Source organism: Urocampus carinirostris, chromosome 3, assembly GCF_059441175.1.
Source record: "Urocampus carinirostris isolate Australia breed hairy pipefish chromosome 3, RoL_Ucar_1.0, whole genome shotgun sequence".
Classification (NCBI taxonomy): Eukaryota; Metazoa; Chordata; class Actinopteri; order Syngnathiformes; family Syngnathidae; genus Urocampus; species Urocampus carinirostris.
Genome location: NC_142351.1, coordinates 48,969,829 through 48,994,103, shown reverse-complemented (window position 1 = coordinate 48,994,103; position 24,275 = coordinate 48,969,829). Strand labels below are relative to the sequence as shown.

Here is a 24,275-nt window from a genome sequence, read left to right as displayed (position 1 = left end):
CAGTTTCTTGTTTTGGCTCATTTTTTCAAATTTTCTTTCCTTGATTTTGTCTTCGGTATTGCAGTCTCTTTCTCCTGCTGAAGCGTACATCTGCCCCAACCAACCCCTCCCTCCCCTTCTTAGTGAACATAAACATGCTTATTCGCCAATCTACCAAACAACCCAAAAGCGAGTAAGAGGAATCGTGCATGTCCATCCATGCATTATCTGCAACGCTTTTCCTTAGTAGGGTCACTGAGGTGCTGGAGCCCATCCCAGTCATCTTCGGGCAGTGGGTAGGGGTCAGAGGAAACCCTGAACTGGTTGCCAGCCAGTCGCAGGACACACAGAGACAGACAACACACTCGCTCATTCACACTTACGGACAATTCAGACTGGTCAATTAACCTGACATGCATGTTTTTGGAATGTGGGAGGAAACCAGAGTGCCCGGAGGAAACGGGTAGAACATGCAAACTCCACACAGGAAGGTTCAATCCCATGACCTCAGAACTGTGCCGCACACGCGTTAACCACTTGCATGTCGTTTTATATTAAGGTTATTTTGATTAACTTTACATATATATATATATATATATATATATATATATATATATGTTTATATATATATATATATGTTTATAAACATGAGTATATTTTTTAATAATAAAAGATCACAAAACCCTGGCGGGGACCAATTAAACCCTGGTGGCCAGCCAGAGATTTTATATGGTATGGGAAACACTTAAGTATTAAACACAAACGAAATTAGAGGAATATGGGATGTCTTGATAGTGATATTAAACGTGGTTCAAGACAGCAAAGTTACCCTCAATAGTTCATTGATAACAATATTAAGGACAACATGTATGATGTAGCTAAACGTTTTAATAATTTCTTTGTTGATGTTGGACCCAACCTGGCAGAAAAAATCCCAAATACTGAGTGGTCTGATGATTAGATTGGTAACTTTATAAATAAGAATACCAGCTCAATGTTCCTTACAGCCGTAGAATAAAAATATATAATTTATGTGTTAAATATGTGTAAATATAAAATATTGAGAGATTTAATTGATAATAAAATTGATAGGACAATTTTTAAAATCGTCATAGGTGGGATTTCAAATCTACTAACATATTTGTAATTCAGCTTTCCAAACTGGAACATTTCCACACAAAATGGAATAGCAAAAGTACAAAACTGGAGATAAACACCACTTCACGAATTACAAGCTTAACCCATTATTTCCACTGTTTTCCAAGTCAATGACAGATTAAAAAAAATGGTTATAAACATTACTTAATCCTGACAGTCAATGCAGATTTAGATCCAACAGGTCAACATCACTAGCTTCGATCGAATCAATTAAGGACATTGATAATGCAATAGACCACAAGAAAACTATGAAGTCGGAAAATTCATAGATCCTAGAAAAGCTTTTGACACAATCAATCATATTTTTTTTTTGCAATAAACTGGAAAGTTTAGATTATTGGGATCAGGGGGCTAGTATTTCAGTGGGTGAAGAGAGATATTTAGGGGACCAGAAACGTTATGAAGTTGGGAGACTATACATTGTAATGCTTGAACATTGCTTGTGGCGTCCCCCAGTGATCAGTACTTTGTCCAAAACTGTTTAACCTTTATAAAAAACCCCATCTGTCAGGAATCAAATACATTAAAATTAGTATTGTTTGCCAATGGCAAATATTTTTTGCTCAGGGAGGATTTAACTGAACTACTAGAGTCTGTCACTCTGAATTATACAAGTTAAAGAGATGGTTTAATCGGAACAAGTTATAATTAAATTTAGTCATGGTATTTGGTTATGTAAATGGGGACACTCTAGTGCAGGGGTGGCGAACACGTTTAACACAAAGAGCCGAAATTTTTAATTGTGAGAGTCAAAGAGCCACACCACGCACTGACCTGCCATGACAGACACACACACACAAACACACACAATTAAAACCATATCATATCCCATAACACACATAACATAACACATAACACTATTTCCGTTTTGCTTTGCATTTTGCCATTTTGACCATGAGGGTAACAGTCTGCACGCTCATGAAATGTTTACTTAATTTCCCGACATTAGACGTAACCTACGCAGATGATTGGCAGTCAGTTATGTGTCCGGAGCAGCATAAAAACAACAAATCTGCCAAATTAATTTCAAAATATTATTTATTATTTGTTATTAACGCTGATGGATTCAAGTGTGTTTTGAGAGGGGGAAAAACTAAGCATGAAACGAGGCCAAAAGCCACAATTCAGTATATAGAAAATACGATGAGGCGAAGAGCCGCATTCTGATTGGCCAAGAGCCGCGTCTTCGCCACCCCTGCTCTAGTGCATGTGGAAGTAGAAGGTGTGGATATTGAAAGAGTACAGTAATGAAGTTTCTTGGTGTAATAATAGATGACATATAAAACGTGAAATCTCCCTCAAGTCATGAACAGAACTAACAGTCAAGAAGCATCTCAGTACTCTGCATGGCAAAACATATTTCTGGACCATAAACGCTGCATTCTTTACAACATACTGTTTTATTATTATTATATATTATCATTATTTCCCAATGCTCTTGTAATCTGAACCTATGTAAATATGTATATTCATGAGGCGGTTGGTATATGTAAATTCACAAGAGATTTATGCGAGACACATCTAGTAAAAAAGTCGAAGGGGTAGGATTAAATAAGCATAAGCTTCTTCCTATTCCTATTCCTTTTCAGACATGTTACGTTAACATTGTTTTTTGACTTCTTATTTTGTTTTCCCTCGTTTTCGAAATAATTTTTTTCATTCATTCATTCATTCAAATTTACAGTAATCAGCATGGGGAATACACTTTGTTGTCGTACACTAGAGGTGTCACATTCATTAAGGTAGAAAAAATATTCTCACAAGGGCTGGACAAGTAAATTAACTGTGCCTTAGCTGGAGTCTTTTTGGAGGCTCACAACTAGATTATGATTCAGGAACGTACGACTTGATTAAAAAATTATCTATTTTTTGGGCTAAGCCCTTCACAAAGTTTTGTTTTATGGGGTACCCATAGCAGCAAAATAGCGGACTATCAAGTCAGCTCCCGCTATGAGAGCCATATGTTATGTAAAATAAATCCAAATTTCTCAACCTACAAATATTAAAAAAAAAAAAAAAAAAACTTTTCTAAGATAGTTCATGTATTTTTACTTATTATTCAATGGACTCCAGCACTTGCGGGCCTCATGAGGATAAACAGATGGAAGAGGTATGGTAAGATATTTTTTTGCATTAATTTTCTAATTTCAAGACAGATATTTACATATGGGCAGCACGGCGGCGTAGTGGTTAAATGCGTTCATTGTTTCCTCTGTCCTCATTCGTCTTTATTTCTCTTGTACTTCCTGCCATAGACTGTAAAAATGAGTAGGTGGTCGCTAATGTTGTTGATTAGTAGTTCACTCACTATCTTGTTGTCAATGTCATTAGTGGATATATTAACAACTAGGGTTGCACAATGGGATGTGTTTCCCCTTGGCCTGGTTATTTTTAGATATGAACCCAAACTACATATTGTATTAATGAATTCATCAGTGATTTTGTTCTTGTTTGGATTTAGCAGATTAACAATAATATCACTGCAGAATTTTTTTTATATGTTTTTAAAAAAATTTCATCTATTCAGTTTGTGACTGATTTAATGGTTGAGCCAGATGTTCTATAGACACAGTAGATTTAATTTTGTTTTTTTTGGGGGGGAAAATATCTGTTTCTATGTACTTTAACAAATTGTTATTTCAGTTTGACTTAGGCAGAACCCCTCAAAACGCATGCTATCAGTGCTCACTAGCTCTCGACATCAGTGTTTTTTTTTTAATTGCATCCTGTTGCACTACACTTATTTTTCTTTTGTAAATGTTCTTAGTGGGTTTCTTATTGACTCTGTACGATTTGGATAAGTGTTGGTGAATTTCTTAGACACAGCGTATCAAGGAAGTACATGCTGGTTTATTTTTGTCTCGAGTTAAGGCTCTCATGCTGTTTCACATACACACCCTTTTCTCTCTCCATTCCCTCCACCCTCTTCAGTTAACGTCTCTCTCTCTCTCACCCTCTCTCTCTGTCTCATTCTCTCTCTCTCTCCAACCTCTCCCCCCTCTATCTCTCTCTCGCTGCAAGCTGCACTTCTGGTTCCGTGTCACTATTGTTATAAAGGAAGACTTAGTGAGAGCTAATGGCAGAGGAATCATGGTTGGATAGTTAACTACGGACTTTACAGGTTTGTTTACCCTGCTTTTGTTTTCGATGATTAATATGATACATGAGATAGTTGTAGCACCATTCATTTGGTGCGATTCAGTGATATTTGGGCAGATGCAGTGCTGTGAAGTTTAAATAGTTACTTTGCTTAATGTTTTTAAGTTTTTCCACGAAGGCTTTTCTGGTAATAAAAACACAATACCATATCAAAGAATACTGATTAAATTAACAGTGTGTTCATGTTAATATCTTATGATAATGCTTATTAAACCCATTTTCTGATTTTTCACTAGACAATGAAAAAATTTAGATGCAAAATTCGAAGATAAAAACAATACTTTATTTTCCGCACTTTAAGGCGCACCTGGCGCATCGGATTATAAGGCGCCATAATTTGAGACTACATTTAGAGCTACCATACTTATTTGTGTATAACCGTTCGGCTTTTTATACACTTGCGACATGTAGTAGTGCAATTATTAATCAGTAGATAAGTATTGCTGACTGAAATCGCAAAATATTGTTAGATGGCGATGTTAAAATCAATGACACTTTACCACTCATTCATCAATGACCTCTTGGTTTAATATGCATATGTACGTAAAAAATCTTGTATTGTATTTGTGAAATAATTTCACTTTTCTGTTTCTGTCTTTTGCAAGCAAAATGATGCACAGGTCAAAAAGTGGAGAGACTGTCTGGAGGATGATATTATGTAGACATGAGTGAAATGATGCCTCGGTACTATAGTCAGCATCGAAGATATTTTGAACCAATGAATTAGTCATTTCAAATACTTACTTGTCTCGCTAGAGGTGCTGTGAGAGTGTTTAGTGGTTGTCATGGAACACTTTTAGTGTATTTGCATTCTGTACTGCTAATTTTTCCGTAAATATTTAACCCAACAGTAGTGCTGGAAAGTCTAACAGAAACTTTCTTGTTTAACTCCAACCTTTTCCATGAGGTAGTTCTTCTGTTGGTTGCTCAGTAGACAGATATGTTGGAAATATGCAGTCATCAACTCCTTTGAATACTGTGATGTTTTTGCGGTTATTTTCAGAATGAGGAACACGACTAGATGTCAGCATTACTTTAGGTTCACTTTCACTAAGTAGTACCATTGTTACCTATTTATTCTTGTGGATGAAATGAAATACAATCCAGTAGTCCATTCTTTAGCTTGCTTGTATTAGATGAGTCTGAACTAAGCCTCTTGAATTTCTGTCAAATGCTGTTTTGAGCATTCCGGATTTTGCTGAGTGTGAAGAGTCTTCACTCAGTTGAGGAGAGGGCCAAATTTACGCTGAGCTTACCTGGAAAGAGGCCATAAAACTCATAAAAACGAACCAGAAAGGGTCAAGTCTAGTCAGAGCGTAAGATTTAATTTGTGGAAATATTTCAAATTAATATGATTCTCCAAACTTAAAGGTGAGGTGTCGTTTGAGGCGTCTTTAAAATGTCGAAAATTAAATATTTTCTCTACGAAGTATATCAATGCCAAAGTTCAAAGAGCCCTTATGCATTTTCTTCCTGTTGCAGCTATCTGGTTTTATCTTTTAGCAAAGCTGTCTGGGGCAGAACACATTAAGTAGGGAGTGATAGGAGTGCTGGATGGTGACCTAATGCTCAGACTTGTAGGTTTTTGTTAGTTTCTGTTCCTTAGTGTAGCATGAAAATGGTAAAGGTAAATAAGGGCCTGCTTCAATTAGAGTCCAAATGTTAACCTAAAGAAGAAATAAAAGTTTTTTTCGAGATTGTCCAATACATGCACGTGCCTCATTGATGAGCTTACAGAGGCGGCGATGATTACACAATCCAGGCAATGGCGGTAGTGGGTAAAAAAGATCCGACTTTCGCACATCTCCTTTAAGTGTGTACATTTTAAATACTAAAAAGGGTATATCCATTAGTAAAACTGTTTGAATGAGGACATCCACAAAATTTCATATTTTATCTGAAAACACGTAATTGAATATGTGTCCAAAATCACTCCCAAGTTTGTGGGGATTTTTTTTTTCTTCTGAATATCACTATTATTCTGTGTAAAATGATAATTGCAAAATACCCAGATTATTTAACCCCTAAATAAGAACAATTGAAATTTGCCCCAAATGTTAAAGTTGTTGAGGAATTGTTTTATAAATGGATATGTCACATTTAATTATGTTAGTTTAGGCGATAACAATTCAAAGTTAAGGGTCATATAACATACAGTCTAACATTAGATTTTAGTTCATACCTATTTTTTGTTAAAGATCATCTACCTGTCAAGTCAGTCCATAGTGTGAAGCTCAAGGAAACTTATGACTACAGTCGGTGAGATATAAAAAAAAAATATTCATAGAGGAATCTGTTGTAAAATAACTGACATTGACCCAGGAGGCGATATTGTCTTCTTGTTTGAACACCAAGATGTGTTGGAGTAACATTTCAGGTGGATAACACATTTAAGCGTACGACGTTGCATCTGGAATCTCCCTCTCTCATGTCCTATCACGGAAGGGGATTATAACTCTCTGGAAGCAGATGTTACATAATGGCAAAAGACACACTAAAATAACACACAAGATTCCCACAACCGCTCACATGAGAATGATCAGGAGTCAGAAGATGAACAAGGGATTGCCTGCCAATATCAATATTTGAACTTAACCCAAAAATATTTATCAGTGCCCATCTGTTGTTCTGACGTCAATCCGTAACAGATGTATTGTCCCAACAACAGCTCTAGTTTTGGAAATATATTTACAGTTATAACACACACATATGCATAACTTCCTGAACTGACATAGTCCCTTATAAAAAGCAACACAATTTACCAAAAAGGCCTTAAACTTTCACCTCTTAAACTTTAGAACATAACATTGCAATGCTGATGCTCTTTAAACTATTTTTCTTGTATTGTATTTGTTTTATTCAGCCAGTATAAACCATAAACATGATATATACAAGAAATCATTTGGTACGCGAACACTCAATAATGATAAAATAATTGATTTAAAAGAATAAAAAGAATAGAGTGAAAAAGATATTGTAGTGTATAATACAATGTAATTATAGAGAATAGTTTAAAAAGAAAGAATATGTAAATAACAAGACTAGAGTAGAATAGGTCGGAGGAACGCCGTTGGCATAATACTATACATAATAACCTAAATAAGCACCTTTCATCATAGTCATGGGAATTTGATCCCTAAATGAGCTAATATATTTCCTACGTATACCTTTTTCAATTTAGACTATTACGGTTTCTCATCTGAAAATGTTGGATAGAGTCTGAGCAACAGTATTAGTTTCCATTGAGAATATGCAGCTTGAACCCTGAGGGAGTGTTTTTTGCTCATTCTGTGAAAGTGTAAACAACATAAAGAAGATAACTGTTAAATACCAAATGTATTTCAACCAAGGAAGTGTATTGGTCCCCCTTCAGACTCTGAACAACTGTTTTAAACCATTCTATTCAGGTGTTTGTGAGACTTCAGCTGTCCAAAATCCAGAAATAATGAAATTTGCTCTATACATTTTACAAACAAATACAATAAATTAACATTTTGTGAGTAGGGCAGGCTTACCTATGATCACACCTCTACTGCCTCTGTGTTGTATTGAGAGAGATGCAGTCTTATAAAAACGTTTGGACACTCCTGAGAGTTGTCAAGATTTTGGTTTATAAATCATAGGTTGTTTGGATTAGCAATGTCAGGTTAATATTTCCTATGGCAGACACTTACAGTAATATTTGAGAAGTGAGATTTATTTTATTGGGTTTACAGAATGTCTGCAATAATTACTAAACAAAAGAAGCCAGGGGTAAATTTGGGCACCCCAACAGAAACATTACATCGACATTTAGTAGATAGCAGTTCCCTAAAAACTTCCTATACCTTCCGAAGATGGCCTGGATTCTGGTTGAAGGTATTTTTGACCATTCTTCTTTACAAAACATCTCTAGTTCAGTTAGGTTTGATGTTTCTGAGCATGGACAGTTCAATTCATATCACACTGCAGATTTTCAATAATATTCAGGAGTAACGACTGAAATGGCCAATCCAAAATGCTGTACTTTTTCTGCTACCTGAATAAAATTTGAGGCAGTGTTTAGGATCATAGGGCGCAACTTCAAATTAGTCACTTTTTCTTGAACATTGTCAGTATCTGTTGATAAAAACTGGAGTCCGTGCGACCTTTAACTTGAACGAAACTGCCAGTACATGCACCGCCAACGCAACCCCAAAGGATGATGGAACCGCCATCAAATTTTACTGTGGGTAGCAAGTGTTTGCCTCGGAGTACTATGTTCTTCTTCCACTATGCATACCAGCCATGGTCATGTGCAAATAACTATATTTTAACTTATTCAGTACACAGCACCTTATTCCAAAATGAACCTTGCTTGTCCAAATGTGCTTTAGCATAACACAATCAGAATTTTTGTTTTGTACTCGTAGCTTTTAGACCCATAGGTTTTCCCGTAGGTTTTCGATTTGTACATGTAGCTCCAGGACATGTTTACGGAAAGATGATCACAATCTAGCTGTGGGAACAATGAAAGTAATATTTACTACATTCACAATACAACTTTCAAATAAAATAAAGTTTTAATTGTGTCACAAAAGTTTTGTGCTTTATCTTCCACTAATGAGCAAACCAGAAAATGATCAGATCCAAGAAAAATTTAAACCTGCGTTCTCTTTTTCTTTTGCCACCGTACTGGCTGAATGCAAAGTAGAGCTTCATTACTGTCGTTCCAGTTTAACAAAAGACACAACCTCTCAGGTTGCCATGACATCGTGCGTCCAGAAGCTGCGAAAGAAAGGAACATAATCAATACATCATGAATCACACTTTGAACCACAGCCCTGCATCATAAACCCGTTTGTTTAAATATTTTTTAATTTGCTAATTGCATATTAAACTTAGCATTTGACACATTAAATGGTGAAATTTTTAGAATGAATTCACAGCGGAGGCTGGATCTTATGACTAATATTTGTTAACATAATGAAGCCCTTTGAAGTCATCCATGCAAATTTACAGAGATGTTTAATTTGCAGAGCAGCCTGTGTGCCCTGGAGATGGACCATTGAGTGAACATCTTCCTTCATTGGCTCTGGTTGTATTTTATGCTATATTAGTTGACCTTTGGGCTTACTCAAACCAGAAAAGACACTGCTATGTACAAGTCCGTCGTAGCTTTCAACCAAGATGGATTTTTTCTTCCAGCGTCGTTTCCAACGCTGGCACAAGAGACAAAAGTACCCTGCTAATGTATGTCAACCTGGTCCTGCAGTCCTGGTCAGCAAAGCACGGAGGCGTTCCAGTGTTGGTCAGCCCTCAGCAGCACTACTAGAAAGCAGACGCTCCTCGTTTGGTTTGCCACTTCTTCCTTATCAGCGGCGCCCCAGCATTGGTGTTTTGGTGGCCAGTGGGCATAGGCGACAATCCGTTCGGGATGTGACTTTTGGTAACTCAAGCGGATCATCTGAAGAAAGTGAACTGGATGGACCTGATATATCAATCCAAAAGGAACAGAAACTATCACAGTACAAAAAGTCTGCTCAACGCTCTTCCTCTGCTTTCTCTGGCAGGCATCGAAGAATGGCAGTGAGATACTGCCAGCCTTCAATGAAAAAATCTATTGAGTCTCATTTACTTGGTCCTTCCATGTTACTTGCAAGTGTTGTCCAGATGGGAAGTGATGTGAAAGAGAAGCCAGCGGAAGAATCCACAGTTTCACTTAGTTTTTGTGCTGGATCGGATGTTGAAGAAGCCAGCGTCCACCAAGTGGGGTCAAAAGAGGCCACCCGAAAAGAAATTGACCGGTTGTGCCCCGCATCTGGAATGGGAGCCACCCAAAACGTTGTGAAGAAACGCAGAAAACCCCAACCCTTTCTCCGACCCCCTCGTTGTCTAAGACGGAACTCTTCCCATCTCCTCCCTGCAGATTCTATCTATAGGAACAGCGAAATGCGTTATGGACTTTATGGTCGCTATTGCAATCGAAGGTTGAGTCAAGGTCTTCAATCTCCAAATACAATGTTTCAAAATTTCACCAGCAGCTGCAGTCGGAGGCAGTGGCCTTTAGAAGATCTGGATCCCGATCTTGAGCCACTTTCCAGTGAAAACTGCTCTTCAACTCCTGCTGGATCCGAGGAAGTGACATACTATGATCCATATCTGGAAACATGGGAGAACTTTCTATCGTATGTAATAAACTCCTGCAATACACAAATTTAGATGCACTGTGATACATTACTGGTATGTCTTTTGTGAAATAGCTTGTATACCCAAGCATCTGTTTTTTTTTCGTTTCTTTTTCGGGAGGGTCTTGGTTCTTAGGTGAGAACTTTGAGGTTGTTATTCTGTGCATGTACTCAACCTAATTCCTCCACCCTGAACCTTGCACCATAGAGAGAAGTGAGGCATAATTAATTTAAAATAAAAATATGGTTTCTCTTAAGCTTCGCTCTTACTAGTTATTTCTCTCGCCTTTCAGCGCTGTCGACTCATTGACTATTAAGGGGTAGTGAGAACGTCTCCGCACAATCTACACAAAACCTTTTAACTGTTAAAAACATGCATAGTAAAATCTTATTTATGATATTGCATTGTCCCAACAGTGTTTATGGTCATGTTTGAATTCTCACCTCTGTTTTACCTTTCTAGAAAAGCAATAGCAAAATCTGGCCTGCGACACCTACCCTGTCAGCCCAGTACATCATCTTTGAACAGAACAGAACCAGAAGCCATTATCCGCAGTACTGTTGACTGGACAGTAAGTATAAGTATAGACTTGTGTCGTTTATAGGACTATTTACAGTTGTTTTAAAAATGCTACAAGAGAAATCCACAAACTATGTACCAACTTACAAATAATTCTTTGTAAAGCTAATATGAGAAATCTCAGAAATCTAGTTCTTTGTAAACATTATTCCTACCCATTGAATGCAAGTTTAAAATGAAAAAAGTTGAATACTGAGCTGCTGATTACAGCATGTGTTCACACCAAAATCTGGCAGCTATCTTATCCTTACTAATTGAGTTGGTTTGTCTGGACAGGAGTCTGCACAGTATGGAGATCATATCTGGTTTGAAACAAATGTGTCTGGAGACTACTGCTACGTGGGAGAACAACACTGTATTGCCAAAGCACCGGTTAGTTTTTCTATGTAAGAATATGGTGGTTTCCCATCTTTACCAGCTCTGTCTTGACCATAGCTCTGTTTCTTTTTGTTAAGCCCCAAAGTTTTGTGTTTCTCTGTTTGTCTCCAGCGCCAATCCCTCCTTTTGCTCCATATATGTGGTTTATGTGGTGAAAATAAATTCCAACTCATATACACTACCTTTAAACGATTTAGAAAAGGTGAAGCCTGTACCTTTATCCTTGCTGCAGAATTTATATTTTTAGGGTGTACAGTTTAAAACGTGGTGGTATAATGAGGTCATTGTAGACCAGTGTACTCTGTTAGCCGGATCTGTACTAAATATATTGATGCGCCACAATGAATAAAAGCTAACTTGAATTTTAGTTTTGAGTTTATGCTGTACTTGAGTTGAAATCATGTATACTGTAGATGACAACAGTGCAAAAGTGCAAATAGACCTGCACAGATTTGCATGAACTTAATGGCGGTAACACATTACATCCTGGGCATTGTGTTTGTACCAGTTATATGTAGACTAACAATAAACACTTATAACTTATGAACTAAGCCCATATGTCTGGTAAAACATTGGACTCACGTATTCTTTTAATTGAAATATTACTTTACTCCCCTGCTTCTTCTTACTGAAACATTTGTTTGCTCACTTTTACATTTCTTTTGGGCAGGATTATACTGTAGATAAAGATTTATCATTGGCCAAAGTTATGATTCTTTGTCCTTAATCAGTGGAGGATTAAGATTAATTATACGAAAATTTCTGGAAAATAAGTTACCATTGTGTTGTGAAATTTAAATTATTTCTGAGGTTGGAAAAAATACAACTTATTGCAATTTATTGTTTTTACAGCAAAAGTCAGTCACCAGGAAAAAATGTGCTGCCTGCAAAATAGTAGTCCACACAGTTTGCATAGAACAACTGAAAAAGGTAATATGATTTTGAATATTTTCATCCAGAATTTTTCTGAGTGGAGGATATAATGCCTTTGTTTGGGCTAGGGATTATATATATATTACTCATACACAATTGGCACAATTACTGATAATTATTTTCTCATTAGTTTTAGATCGCTAAGTTTTTCCTCTTGTGAAAGTATTGTGACAACATTTTATAGCTCATGAATCATGACAGTCGGTGCCATACACATAGGTTACTCTGATGTCATTGCTGACTTTAAATGACAGTAGGTGGCTATGACAGTGCAGAGATATAGGTGAGTGATTTCTTTTTCTCAATTATTAGGTAATTAATAGTCCAATGGCCAGATCAGGAGGCTTAGCCTGCTATGGTAACCATGGAAATTAGTACTGTCTGTTTCATGTGGCTGAGCTAACCCCGAACCCCCCAAAAAATGGTCTGGAGAATGATGGGTGGTGCCAGGCGGTACTTGCCCAAGACACACTACATGATAGACAACAACAACTCTTTTTATACCAGCTCGGTCGTTGCCAGGGTTGAAATAGGACTGCGCCTTCCGCGAACTACGAGGTTGGAGATGATAAGTGTGCGATTGGTAGAAAGACACACAGGTACACCTTTACCACTGCCACACGCACCGCCCACCCCTTGAAACAGTAAGGAAAGTTGAAAGAACTTATCTACACGATGGAAAAGATACCCTTGGGATCGCTTGGGGCTATATGACACCAGATGGAAAAACGTTGCAGAGATGACAACTGATGAGGCCCACGTTTTTTACTATATTTGAAAAGCTCACAAGCATATATATGGTGTGGGATTCTTGGTGCACAAAAACCTCAAGGCCTTTGTATTAAAATGTTGCCCAATCTCAAACAGACTCGTCATGATACGCCACAGTGGCTCGCCGTTCAAAATCACAGTCATGCAGGCCTATGCACCAACATTAAAACACAGTGACAAAAATACTCAGGACTTTCATGTCCTGCCTTAAGACATCAATGACAAAGCCACGGTGATGTAATGCTACAGGAAACTTGGGAGCATCGGCTACATACCCCATGTGTCAAGCGAAACCATACGCAACACCATCAGAGGGCACATTGGACCCTACGAAGGACTGTTGTCAACTGTGCGCAGAAGAAAAACTTCAGTGGTTTGGTCACGTCACAAGATCATCAGGACTGGCCAAGATAATTCTCCAGTGAACACAGTCCAATGGAGCAGGAGGAGAGGAAGACTGAAAAAGAACTGGGCCGATAACATTAAGAAATTGACTCGTGCCAACTTTTCTACGACCCAAAACAGGCTAGGAACTGTCAACAGTAAAAACAGTGAAAGCTCTCCAGAGTTGCGTCCTCATTGTTGCCCAGTCGCTTAAGAGATCCGTGAATTATTAGTCCAAACATTTATTATTAATCAGATAATTGTGCAAAGACAAGTTGGGATTTTTTTTTCTATTTCAAACCTTGATTTTCTGTACTGACTATTATTCTTTTACCTGATGGGGCATTCTAAATATGTGTATAGGCAAAGATACAATCATGCAGATGTGAAATACATTCTCAAAATCAAGTGTTGAGGAGAAGGCCAAGATAATTCTGGATAAATAATTTATTTTGGTATTTTGCTTAAGAGGAGGTCATACAAAGGTAGATAGGGATCACTTTAAACCCTCACACCATCCTGGCAGCTTGCCAATATTTTTTCTCACAGAACATTACCATGATGTTAAAATGTAATTGAATACTCTAATCGTTATTGTCATTGATTAAAAACTCAGTGAATATTGCGATCAGACATGGCACTCCAGAATAAACAAAATCAAATCAGACAGAAAAGAGAGAAATAAGACAATATTTAAGGGTGGTGCTTGGAGCCTGGACTAAGATGTGAGTACAATTTCCTTCTTTAATAGTAGTTCAATATTATGAATACTGTCTACATATCAGTAGCCTTTTAAAATTAAGCTATTTAATATTCGAATACCACTCAAACAATAGTCATTAATTACTATTAATAATGCATGAAAAAATGTTTGGTTTTCATGACATCACCCACTTACGACACTTCTTTATTTTCTCTGTAATGGCTTTAGATAAGATAATGCATATAGCCTCAAAAGCTTGATTGCTGTTTTGAATCCCAAATTTTAAAAACAATTGTGGGCATTCCAACCACGTTGTGAAAGAGATACCCAAATTTCCTAACCATACAAAATGAGAGAAAATGGTACATGTTCTCTTGCTTAATATATATTTAAATTTCTTCAGTATATTCTAATTATTTTCCAAGATTGACTTCCTAAGCTCTGATGTCATGTGAAGAACACTAGCACCCCAGGAAGCCGGTCATCATATTGGTTTACATGTTAATTAGTTGAAGAGGTTTTAAATGTGTTCTGAATTTTTGAATTTTGTGGAGAATCCCAAGGAGTTGTGTCACAGTTGGATGCGGCATTGGTTCAACAAATGGCAAGCTGCCAAAATGGGGCAAACTGGCAAAGATAACACACAGAGCTAAGAGGGGCTAAAACAGCTGGGATACGGCAGGCTAGCCGGCCACTAAAAAGGGTTTACTGGGACCAATTGGCGGAAAAACGGGAGCCTTGCCGACCAAAAGCATGCAGAAAGCAGCCAGGATAACTGGGGGCTAGCAACAAAAAACTGCAGGCTACCCGGGAGCTAAAAAGATCTAATCACAACTGATCGGCAGAAAAACGGGAGGTTGGTTGACCGAAAACATGCAGCAAGCAGCCAGGCCACCCGGGGAGCTACAAAAACGGCCACGGCAACGAACAGCTGGGGGGAAAAAACAATGAGCAGGCTAGACGTGAAAGTCAGAAGTCCCCTAGCGACACAGTAACCAAAGTCCAAATCTCTCAAAGCAGAAATTAACGGTTTGCAACAATTGCTGTCTGTTTTTCAACAGTACCCGCCATTGTTAAGAGTCTTTATTTTCATCTGGTGACGTCACAGCTCTAGAGGGTATCAGGTGAATCTGTCACCTTAAGTCTCAAAGTTCCCCCCAGGGCGTGGGATATCCGTCCATCCATTATCTGCACCGCTTATCCTCAGTAGGGTCACGGGGGTGCTGGAACCCACCTCAGCTATCTTTTGGCAGTGGGCAGGGGACCCCCTGAACCGGTTGCCAGCTAGTTGCATGGCACACAGACAGACAACTCACTCGCTCTGCGCGTGGAATATTTTGCAACAGATCTGCATTTGTCGGGAGTAAACACTACATGCACTGTGCGTAATTAAAAAAAAAGTTTTTCTATAACCCCTTTAACAATTATTTATTAAAAAAAAGTTGGAAGCTTTGTTTTTTTTTTTTACTATTCATTAAGCACATTAGATTAATTTATTAGTTTGGAACTTTACACTATATTTTGGTGTTGTGATAGGACTTAATAACTCTACGACACACGGGAAAATGTTCACGCATGTAATGAACAGCATCCAAATCCCATCCCTGCTGTTAGAACCAAAACAATTAAAAGATGTCAAAAATATACATTTTTTCAACAATTGCTGGTTAATCATTCATGTACAATTTCAACCTTTACACAGTGCAGGAAATTAAGTTAAACACATTTGCTTGGTTGCTTTTTATAAAGAAAAGTATAATATCAAGTAGTTAATTTGCGTTTTTGTAACCATACACAGTGTCATTCTAAATGTACGCTGTGGGCTACTAGAACATTTTTGTTAGGCCACAAATCGCCCTTGGGTAACAGTTTAGACTCCCTTGGCCTGGTCTAAATGTTTTAAAAGAAAGCAGAACAATTACTTTTTTATTTGTTCACATTTGTACTTTTCCTTTACTCTACTCTACTAGATTAACAGATGTAAGCCATCTTTCAGGGATTCGAGTTTCAAAAACATTCGAGAGGTGGGTTCTGAAATATTGTTCTGTAGTGCTAATGGAGATTAGAGATACAATAAGAATTGTGAGCTAACAGCTAACCAGGTTCTTTTGTTAACCAGTCCAACATTGTTCGTCATCATTGGGTGCATCGGAGAAGACAAGAGGGAAAGTGTAAACATTGCAATAAGGTAGGTGGTCCTTTGGTTGATATACTTTCATTTTGTTACATTTGTTTTGTATTTGTTAAGAAGTATTTCTTGTCCTCTAGGGCTTCCAGCAGAAGTTTTCTTTCCACAGTAAAGAAATTGTTGCCATTAGCTGTTCCTGGTGCAAACAGGCGGTGAGCAATGATTGTATTAAAACCTAATAATTTAAATAATACATTTTTAATCTTGAACATAAAATGTAAATTCCTGTTTTAGTTTCACAACAAGGTGTCCTGTTTCATGTTGCACCGACTAAAAGAGGTTTGTCCAATGGGAGCGCACGCTGCCCTGATTGTTCCACCCTCATGGATTATTCGAGTCCGACGTTGCCAGGTAGCAGTATTTTATGTTTACAGCGTGTGGGGTATTATGTGTCAAATGCTGCTTGCAAAAAGGAAAAATTGACTGTATCTGTATACTTCAGTCATCTCCAAGTGATGTGCGTCCTGACCTCAAACAATCATGAATCAATGGTATACTTATATTGTGTATACTAATATATTCTAAAAAATAAAAAATCCTCGCTATGTCAACTTTAAGTAGCACTTAATCAGGACAGCACTTTAAATGTTAAAAATTCTCAGCTGGCAAAAGATTAAATAACCATGAGTAACGTTGATACACTAGTGAGCAACATAACATCCTTGCTTATAGAAAGGTTTTTATTTACAGTAAACCTTGGTTCACAATGTGCTCATATTTGTTATAATAATAACTCAGTGATATTGCCTTTTGTCTGACATCTTTTCAAAAACAAAGTTAGAAATATATTAAATTAATTACTCCCCATGGAATATAAATAAAGCTTTGATTGCCATAGAAATAAAATGTATACTTATTTCAAGATTTGTGTGTTATATTAGTAGTTTCACCTATGTACATATTTCCCACAATTATAAACTATTGAATAGCTTATTGAATTTAGTGAAAATTTTTTCAGAAGACAAACATTTTACACATCATTCTCGATTTACTATATTTGCTTTTTAACAGGCATCTATGAAGTTGAATAAGAAGAAAAAAAGGACATCCTTCAAGAAGAAAAGCATTAAAAAAGGAGCTGAGGTACGTTAGCAGCATTTTTGATCCTTGACAATTGCACATTAAAACATTTTCTGCCTGATAACACAAATAGTTTCCATCTCAAAATGTATTTTTCCACTCTTAAATTGCTAATACAAATCAGAGGTAGACATTAATTTTTCCAAATGTTGAAAATTTGAAAAGTGCACATTTGCTTTGAGTACAGGTGCTCATGTAATACAGAATTCAGTTTTCACGAATTGTTTGGACACTGATTTGGTCATCCACATTTTTGCTTTTATTCTTTTCACTTTTTATTATTACTCCTTCAACTATTTCTGAGGGATTTGTTATTTTTAGATACTAGGAAGAGTAAAAGGTTTAGAAAATTAATAAATATCAAAAATGTTTTGCTCAGGATGTACAGCAGTCGAAACCTTTCATTATCCGGCCCATTCCTTCCCCATTGATGAAACCTTTGCTGGTGTTTGTCAACCCTAAAAGCGGAGGAAACCAGGTAGAGACCAAAACCTTTCAGAGATTCACAAACTGAATGATCTATGAGTCTGATGATGTTTATTTCCTTTTTAACATGATCTTAAAAGGGCACAAAAATCCTTCAATCCTTAATGTGGTATTTGAACCCAAGGCAGGTCTTTGACTTAAACCAGGGTGGACCCAAAGAAGGGTAAATATTTACAGAATTTTTTTAATATGCACCTATGATTTGCCTCTAACAATGTTTGAAAACACCTAGTTTGGAGCTCTACCGAAAAGTTCATAATCTGAGAATTCTGGCCTGTGGAGGAGATGGAACGGTGAGTATTTTTAGATGGTGCTTTACACACACACCACTTTATTATCCCCCAAAATATGCACACAGGTTTTGGCAGAATTATGGCAAGGTGTTCTGTGGCATAGCTAATTTCAGCTGTATCAGACATAATAATAATAATACAAAGATATATCTGGGATTTATTTTTTTAAAACAAAGGGGGGGGGGGGTAGCAGTGCTTTCTTGATATATACAGGACTGTCTCAGAAAATTAGAATATTGTGATAAAGTTCTTTATTTTCTGTAATGCAATTAAAAAAACCAAAATGTCATACATTCTGGATTCATTACACATCAACTGAACTATTTCAAGCCTTTTATTATTTTAATATTGCTGAATTTGGCTTACAGCTTAAGAAAACTCAAAAATCCTATCTCAAAATATTAGAATATCATGAAAAAGTATACAAGTAGGCTATTCAACTAATCACCTGAATCATCTAATTAACTCGAAACACCTTGCGAGGATTTCCTGAGCCTTAAAAACACTCAGCTTGGTTCAGTAAACTAAATCACAGGTATGGGGAAGACTGCTGATCTGACTGCTGTCCAGAGGACCATCATTGATACCCTCCATCAGGAGGGTAAGACACAAAAAGAAATTTCTCAAAGAGCAGGCTGTTCACAGAGTGCAGTTTCAAAGCATATCCACAAAAAGTCTGTCGGAAGGGAAAAATGTGGCCGGAAACGCTGCACAACCAAGAGAGATGACCGCAGCCTTAACAAAATTGTGAAGAAGAGCCGCTTCCAGAATTTGGGGGAGCTTCAAAGACAGTGGGCTGAAGCTGGAGTCCAGGTATCAAAAGCCACAGCTCACAGACGTGTCCGGGAAATGGGCTACAATAGCCGTATTCCCATGGTCAAGCCACTTCTGAACTCAAGACAACGGAAGAAGCGTCTGACTTGGGCTATGGAGAAGAAGCACTGGACTGTTGCAGAGTGGTCCAAAGTCCTCTTTTCAGACGAAAGCAAGTTTTGCATTTCATTTGGAAGTCAAGGCGCCAGAGTCTGGAGAAAGGCTGGAGAGGAGCAAAATCCAAGTTGCTTGAAATCCAGTGTGAAGTTCCCACAGTCAGCAATGGTTTGGGGAGCCATGTCAGCTGCTGGTGTTGGTCCACTGTGTTTCGTCAAGTCCAGAGTAAATGCAACTGTGTACCAAGAGATTTTAGAGCACTACATGCTTCCATCTGCTGAAAAGCTCTATGGAGATGAGGATTTCATTTTCCAGCATGATCTGGCACCTGCCCACAGTGCCAAAACCACCAGTAACTGGTGCACTGACCATGGCATCACTGTCCTTGATTGGCCTGCTCCCCTGACCTGAACCCCATCGAGAATTTGTGGGGTATAGTTAAGAAGAAGATGAAAGACACCAGACCTACAAATGCAAATGAGCTGAAGGCCGCTATCGAAGCATCCTGGGCATCAATAACACCTCAGCAATGCCACAGGCTGATTGCCTCCATGCCACGCCGGATTGATGCAGTAATCCGTGCAAAAGGATTCTCAACCAAGTACTGAGTGCATCAATGGACATTTTCAAATGTTTGATTTAGTTTTGCTGTTATAAAATTAGTTTTTTACTTGGTCTGAGGAAGTATTCTAATATTTTGAGATAGGATTTTTGAGTTTTTTTCAGCTGTAAGCCAAAATCAGCAATATTCAAATAATAAAAGGCTTGAAATAGTTCAGTTGATGTGTAATGAATCCAGAATGTATGACATTTTTGTTTTTTTAATTGCATTACAGAAAATAAAGAACTTTATCACAATATTCTAATTTTCTGAGACAGTCCTGTAAGCACATCAGAGGTACTACAACAGTATCCTACACAGAATTTTTTACTACAACAGGTTTTGAGTGTGTCCTGGTTTTGTGGTTTTAAACAATAAGGGTGATTATGACCCAGTATCTTGAACGGTTTTATTAAACTGTGCTTCATTTTTATCACAAGTTTTTGCCCATGTGTATGTGCCTTGTAAAACTAGGTGGGGTGGATCCTGTCCTGCCTTGATGAACTTGGATTTAATCCTCAACCTCCAGTTGCAGTCTTACCACTTGGAACCGGAAATGACCTTGCAAGGACTCTTAACTGGGGAGGGGTGAGTTAAAACGGCAGACATGATTAAAATAGTCAAACATTATGTATTTATACAAAGGTACATAGTTAAATAATAAGGGCTGCAACATCTTAATCGATCAATTAGTCGATTATTTGTTAATTTTTACGATTAATTAGATTTCTCAGATATAATTTTAATTTCTTCCTCTTTATTCAAATTATGATGTTTTGGACGTATGGGAAATAAGTGCAAAAACAACAGAATATTTATAATCTAAAACAATAAAAAAATCCAAGTGTTTGTCAAATAACAAAAATTCATGCAAATATATTCTTTGCACCTGCAAATATGTGAGATTCTTTTTTTCCTTCCACATTTTCCCAAGATAATTTTATATTTGGACTGATAGTCACAGTTGACCCTTAACCTCCTAAGTCTCCAGTGCACCACTGAGGATGCAACTCTAGATCGCTTTTGCCAATGACCTGAGTTTGGGTTGTGGCAAAGTTGGCACTGGTTCATTCTTTTGTATGGCGTTTTCCCGTTCTATTTCACTCTTCCTCTCCTCCTGCTCCCTTTGACTGTACCCTGAAGAATTATCTTAGCCAGTCCTAATGATCTTGTGATGTGACCATACCACTGAAGTTTTCGTTTGTGCACAGTTGACATTAATTTTTGTAGGGTCCAATGTGCCCTGTGATGGTGTTGCGCACCGGTTCGTTTGTCACATGGGCTAAGTAGTAGATGCCTAGAAGTTTCCTGTAGCGTTGCAACTCCATGGCTTTGTCAATGATGTCTTGAGCCTGGACATAAAAAAAAAATTTTTTGTCTCTGTTCTAAAGTTGGTGCCTTCTGCCGGACCAAAGTGATACTACAACGTTCAGCTTCAACAGAATTTTGTGCATTCTTATTTGCATTGATTTAATGTAGCCCATAAATCATGTGATACAATTAATCAATGATCTAATTAATTGCCAACGCTTTTGATATACGACTTTATTGATTAGTTGTTGCAGCCCTGGGGTAAAGTACTACAATGCTTGTGTTTTTAAGGTGGGTATAAGACAATAAGTATGCTTTGCAATCTGTATTATTATTGTATGGTAACTGCTCCGTCTCTTACGTCATGCAATCAATCAACTTCTAGGCTGGCCAATTACCCTGCCTCAGTTTCACTTTCTCTGTGTGTCTCAGTAATTACTTTATTTTTGTGGGATTTTTCTGGTTTTAAAGTGCCAGGACCAATTTGCATAATATAAAATTTTGAAACATGTAGTGTAAATAAGAAGGAAATCTAAATGAAACTCTCAAAAACATGACTTTAAAAAAGTGACATTTGTGTTGTCCGCTATGTCCTCATACTGCCAGATAGACAACTCAAAATGAATCCATACAGTTTTCATGGGGTTTATATCATGGTTTGTTCTCCTGCTTGAAATCTTTAAAAATGCTCGAATTTTAAAGTTGTGTTTTTCATGTATTGAAAAGTGCTTGAATTTCAGGTGAAGTGCTTGTAAATGCTTAAAATCAATGCCAGGCTCCTTAAGTCTTCTTAAAAATGACAACGACACTGCTTTCTGGTCGCTTCAATTTGTCATTGCATTTCTTTTTCCCATGTGATAAACTGCAGCTGCTTTGAATTGTATGTCATTGTCATATGAAACGTCACTGCCCCCGATAGGTTCCGCCTAAGAGGACAGGTCCATGCTACACCTAAAGAGGGTTCTATGAAATGTGTATTAGTGAAACCATTATGTATCAATTATGGACATTTATTATGGGTCATACAAAAAAATTAAGATAGCGTTTCCTAGTGCTAAATTGTAATGGGGAAAAACCTCCTGGAACCTAAATTAAAAGTTAGATATTACTGACTTTTTTTTACCCAACACCTACATAGGAAGAGAATTGTCTCAAAAATATTTTCAAACACGTTTTTCGGGTACAAGTACATGGGCAATTTACGCAACATTTTCAAAATCATATGCCTTGATAAATGCTCATGCAAAATTTGAAATATCGTATGTAAATCTTAGATATATTTGTGGCTCTGCAAAATGCATGATTCACACCGGCTTTCTTTTAATGGTAATGTAGAAAATCGAAAAGTTGGCTTTGAGTGCTTAAGAATGTGCTCGAATTTTGCGTTGAAAAATGTCTACGTACCCTGTATTTTACACGTTTTCATGCACAGGGTTATACAGATGAACCTCTGTCCAAGATCCTGCCTCATGTGGAGGATGGGACTGTGGTTCAGCTTGATAGGTGGAATCTACGAGTTGAAGCCAACCCCAGTGCAGCGGCTGAGGTGGATGAGCAGCAAAGCGATAAGGTATTGGTGTAAAATCTCTGCCACCATTTTTTTATTTGGTTATTGTACGACAGTGATTGCTGAAGCTAGTCATAAGTTCAATATTGCAAGAAAAGCGACCACTTTTCAGAATGATGCGTCTATTTTTAACAACACATGCTTAAAGATGTTGAAATACATATTCACAGTTTAACAGTCTCAATAAAACCAAACCTGTTCCACATCTAGTCCCATCGGATATGTTTCCCTGCTACGTTTTCCCAAACCATTTTTGTTGTGTTCCATATTCTTTCTGAAATGTTTGCAGTATTTATAACATTTTTGCCTCAATTTGTTTTTTTTTGTGGCTTTTTATTTAGATATAGCATAAACAAATCAATCATTACTGTACAAAAGGAAACCTTAAACTATTTGCACAAAGATAGCTGTTTAATACAATTACCGGTATAAAATACTGGACATAAAAAATGTGTCCAAAGGTATTTGGCTGAAGCAGAGGTTTTTAGCGCCTATCCCTATTCTGTTTTTTTCCCTGCTGGGAAGAGATATTCAAAATTTAAAAAAAAAACGGCATCGCCCCCCACAAAGGAAAAAAGAAAAACAAAGAAGTTACGTTTTGAACTTATAATAGTATCACTGGTGACTCTTATGGAACAGTATCCAAATAAACTCTATATAATCTTCTTTTGGATATTTTTGTAAAAAATGTGTGGTATATGATTTTTAATTGATGTAAAATAGGGATGTTTTTATCGTCATCATCTTAATTGTTACCTTAAAGAATACTTTTTCAGGTGTCACGACGGCTTTTCAATGTTGTGTGGTATATAGCTGGTTGTCTATTTTTTGCATTCAATAAATGCCGGAGCCAAAGACTGTTTTGCTGAAGCCATCCTGAATGTCATTTAGTAATTTATACTTTTTAATGAAGCTTTTCAAACGTGTAACAAATAACTTCTCCTGACCTTTTGGTAGCTGAGGAAGTATTGATATCGGTGGGTAATTTGTTAACTGTCTCCAATTTCTGTCGTATTATAAATTTGCTCACTTGTAAATAGTCTGCTTCTCTGGAACTGAAATGTGACTTATACTGAGGCTCTATTTGAGTTGATTGTTGCCTTGAACGTGAATACACGATTACAAACTCAGTTTTTCATTTTGTTTTATTGAATATTGTGCAATAACAGTAAATATCATTACTCTGCTTTACTGTTTCTTTGGTCCCTTAGCTTCCCCTGGACGTGTTCAACAATTACTTCAGCCTTGGCTTTGATGCACATGTCACCCTTGAGTTTCATGAATCAAGAGGTTTGTTGCCAAATGAGAAATTTACTTTTTTATGAATGGCCACAAAACAGTCTTAAACTTATTAAATGAGAATTGTTTGTGTCACTACCTACCATGTCCTACAAAAATGCCATTGTTTGATAAATTCAAGTTCCCACTGCACTGCATATATGTGCATGTGTGTTTTGGTTGCTGTTATAGATTGAAACATGCCCAGTGGAATAATTACCATACTGCTGGGGTAATTGTTTTTTTTGTTTTGTTTTTTATTTATAAGGCCGCTGCACCTTAAGCCCGCTACCTATCTTCTGTATTTATCCCATTTTGGAAATATGTTTGCTTATTTATTTTGCTTTTTG

General features: G+C 37.2%; 1 protein-coding gene across 3 annotated transcripts in view; it reads left to right on the top strand.

Annotated features, from left to right (window-relative positions):
- The first annotated feature begins 9,164 nt into the window (after positions 1-9,164).
- The window catches only part of LOC148369932 (diacylglycerol kinase zeta-like), a 66,452-nt gene continuing 51,341 nt past the window's right edge, over positions 9,165-24,275 (top strand). Inside the window, exons 1-15 of one of the 3 annotated variants that reach the window (XM_088332181.1) lie at positions 9,165-10,442; positions 10,906-11,014; positions 11,299-11,394; positions 12,253-12,330; positions 16,162-16,215; positions 16,311-16,379; positions 16,460-16,531; positions 16,614-16,730; positions 17,391-17,462; positions 17,839-17,937; positions 18,026-18,108; positions 18,178-18,238; positions 20,244-20,357; positions 22,513-22,650; positions 23,859-23,937. In XM_088332181.1, the coding sequence (XP_088188307.1) occupies positions 9,445-10,442; positions 10,906-11,014; positions 11,299-11,394; positions 12,253-12,330; positions 16,162-16,215; positions 16,311-16,379; positions 16,460-16,531; positions 16,614-16,730; positions 17,391-17,462; positions 17,839-17,937; positions 18,026-18,108; positions 18,178-18,238; positions 20,244-20,357; positions 22,513-22,650; positions 23,859-23,937 (2,239 nt within the window). In that variant the 5' untranslated portion in view covers positions 9,165-9,444. The remainder of the gene's footprint in view (positions 10,443-10,905; positions 11,015-11,298; positions 11,395-12,252; positions 12,331-16,161; positions 16,216-16,310; positions 16,380-16,459; positions 16,532-16,613; positions 16,731-17,390; positions 17,463-17,838; positions 17,938-18,025; positions 18,109-18,177; positions 18,239-20,243; positions 20,358-22,512; positions 22,651-23,858; positions 23,938-24,275) is intronic. The other 2 variants (XM_088332179.1, XM_088332180.1) reach the window with 2 other exon arrangements.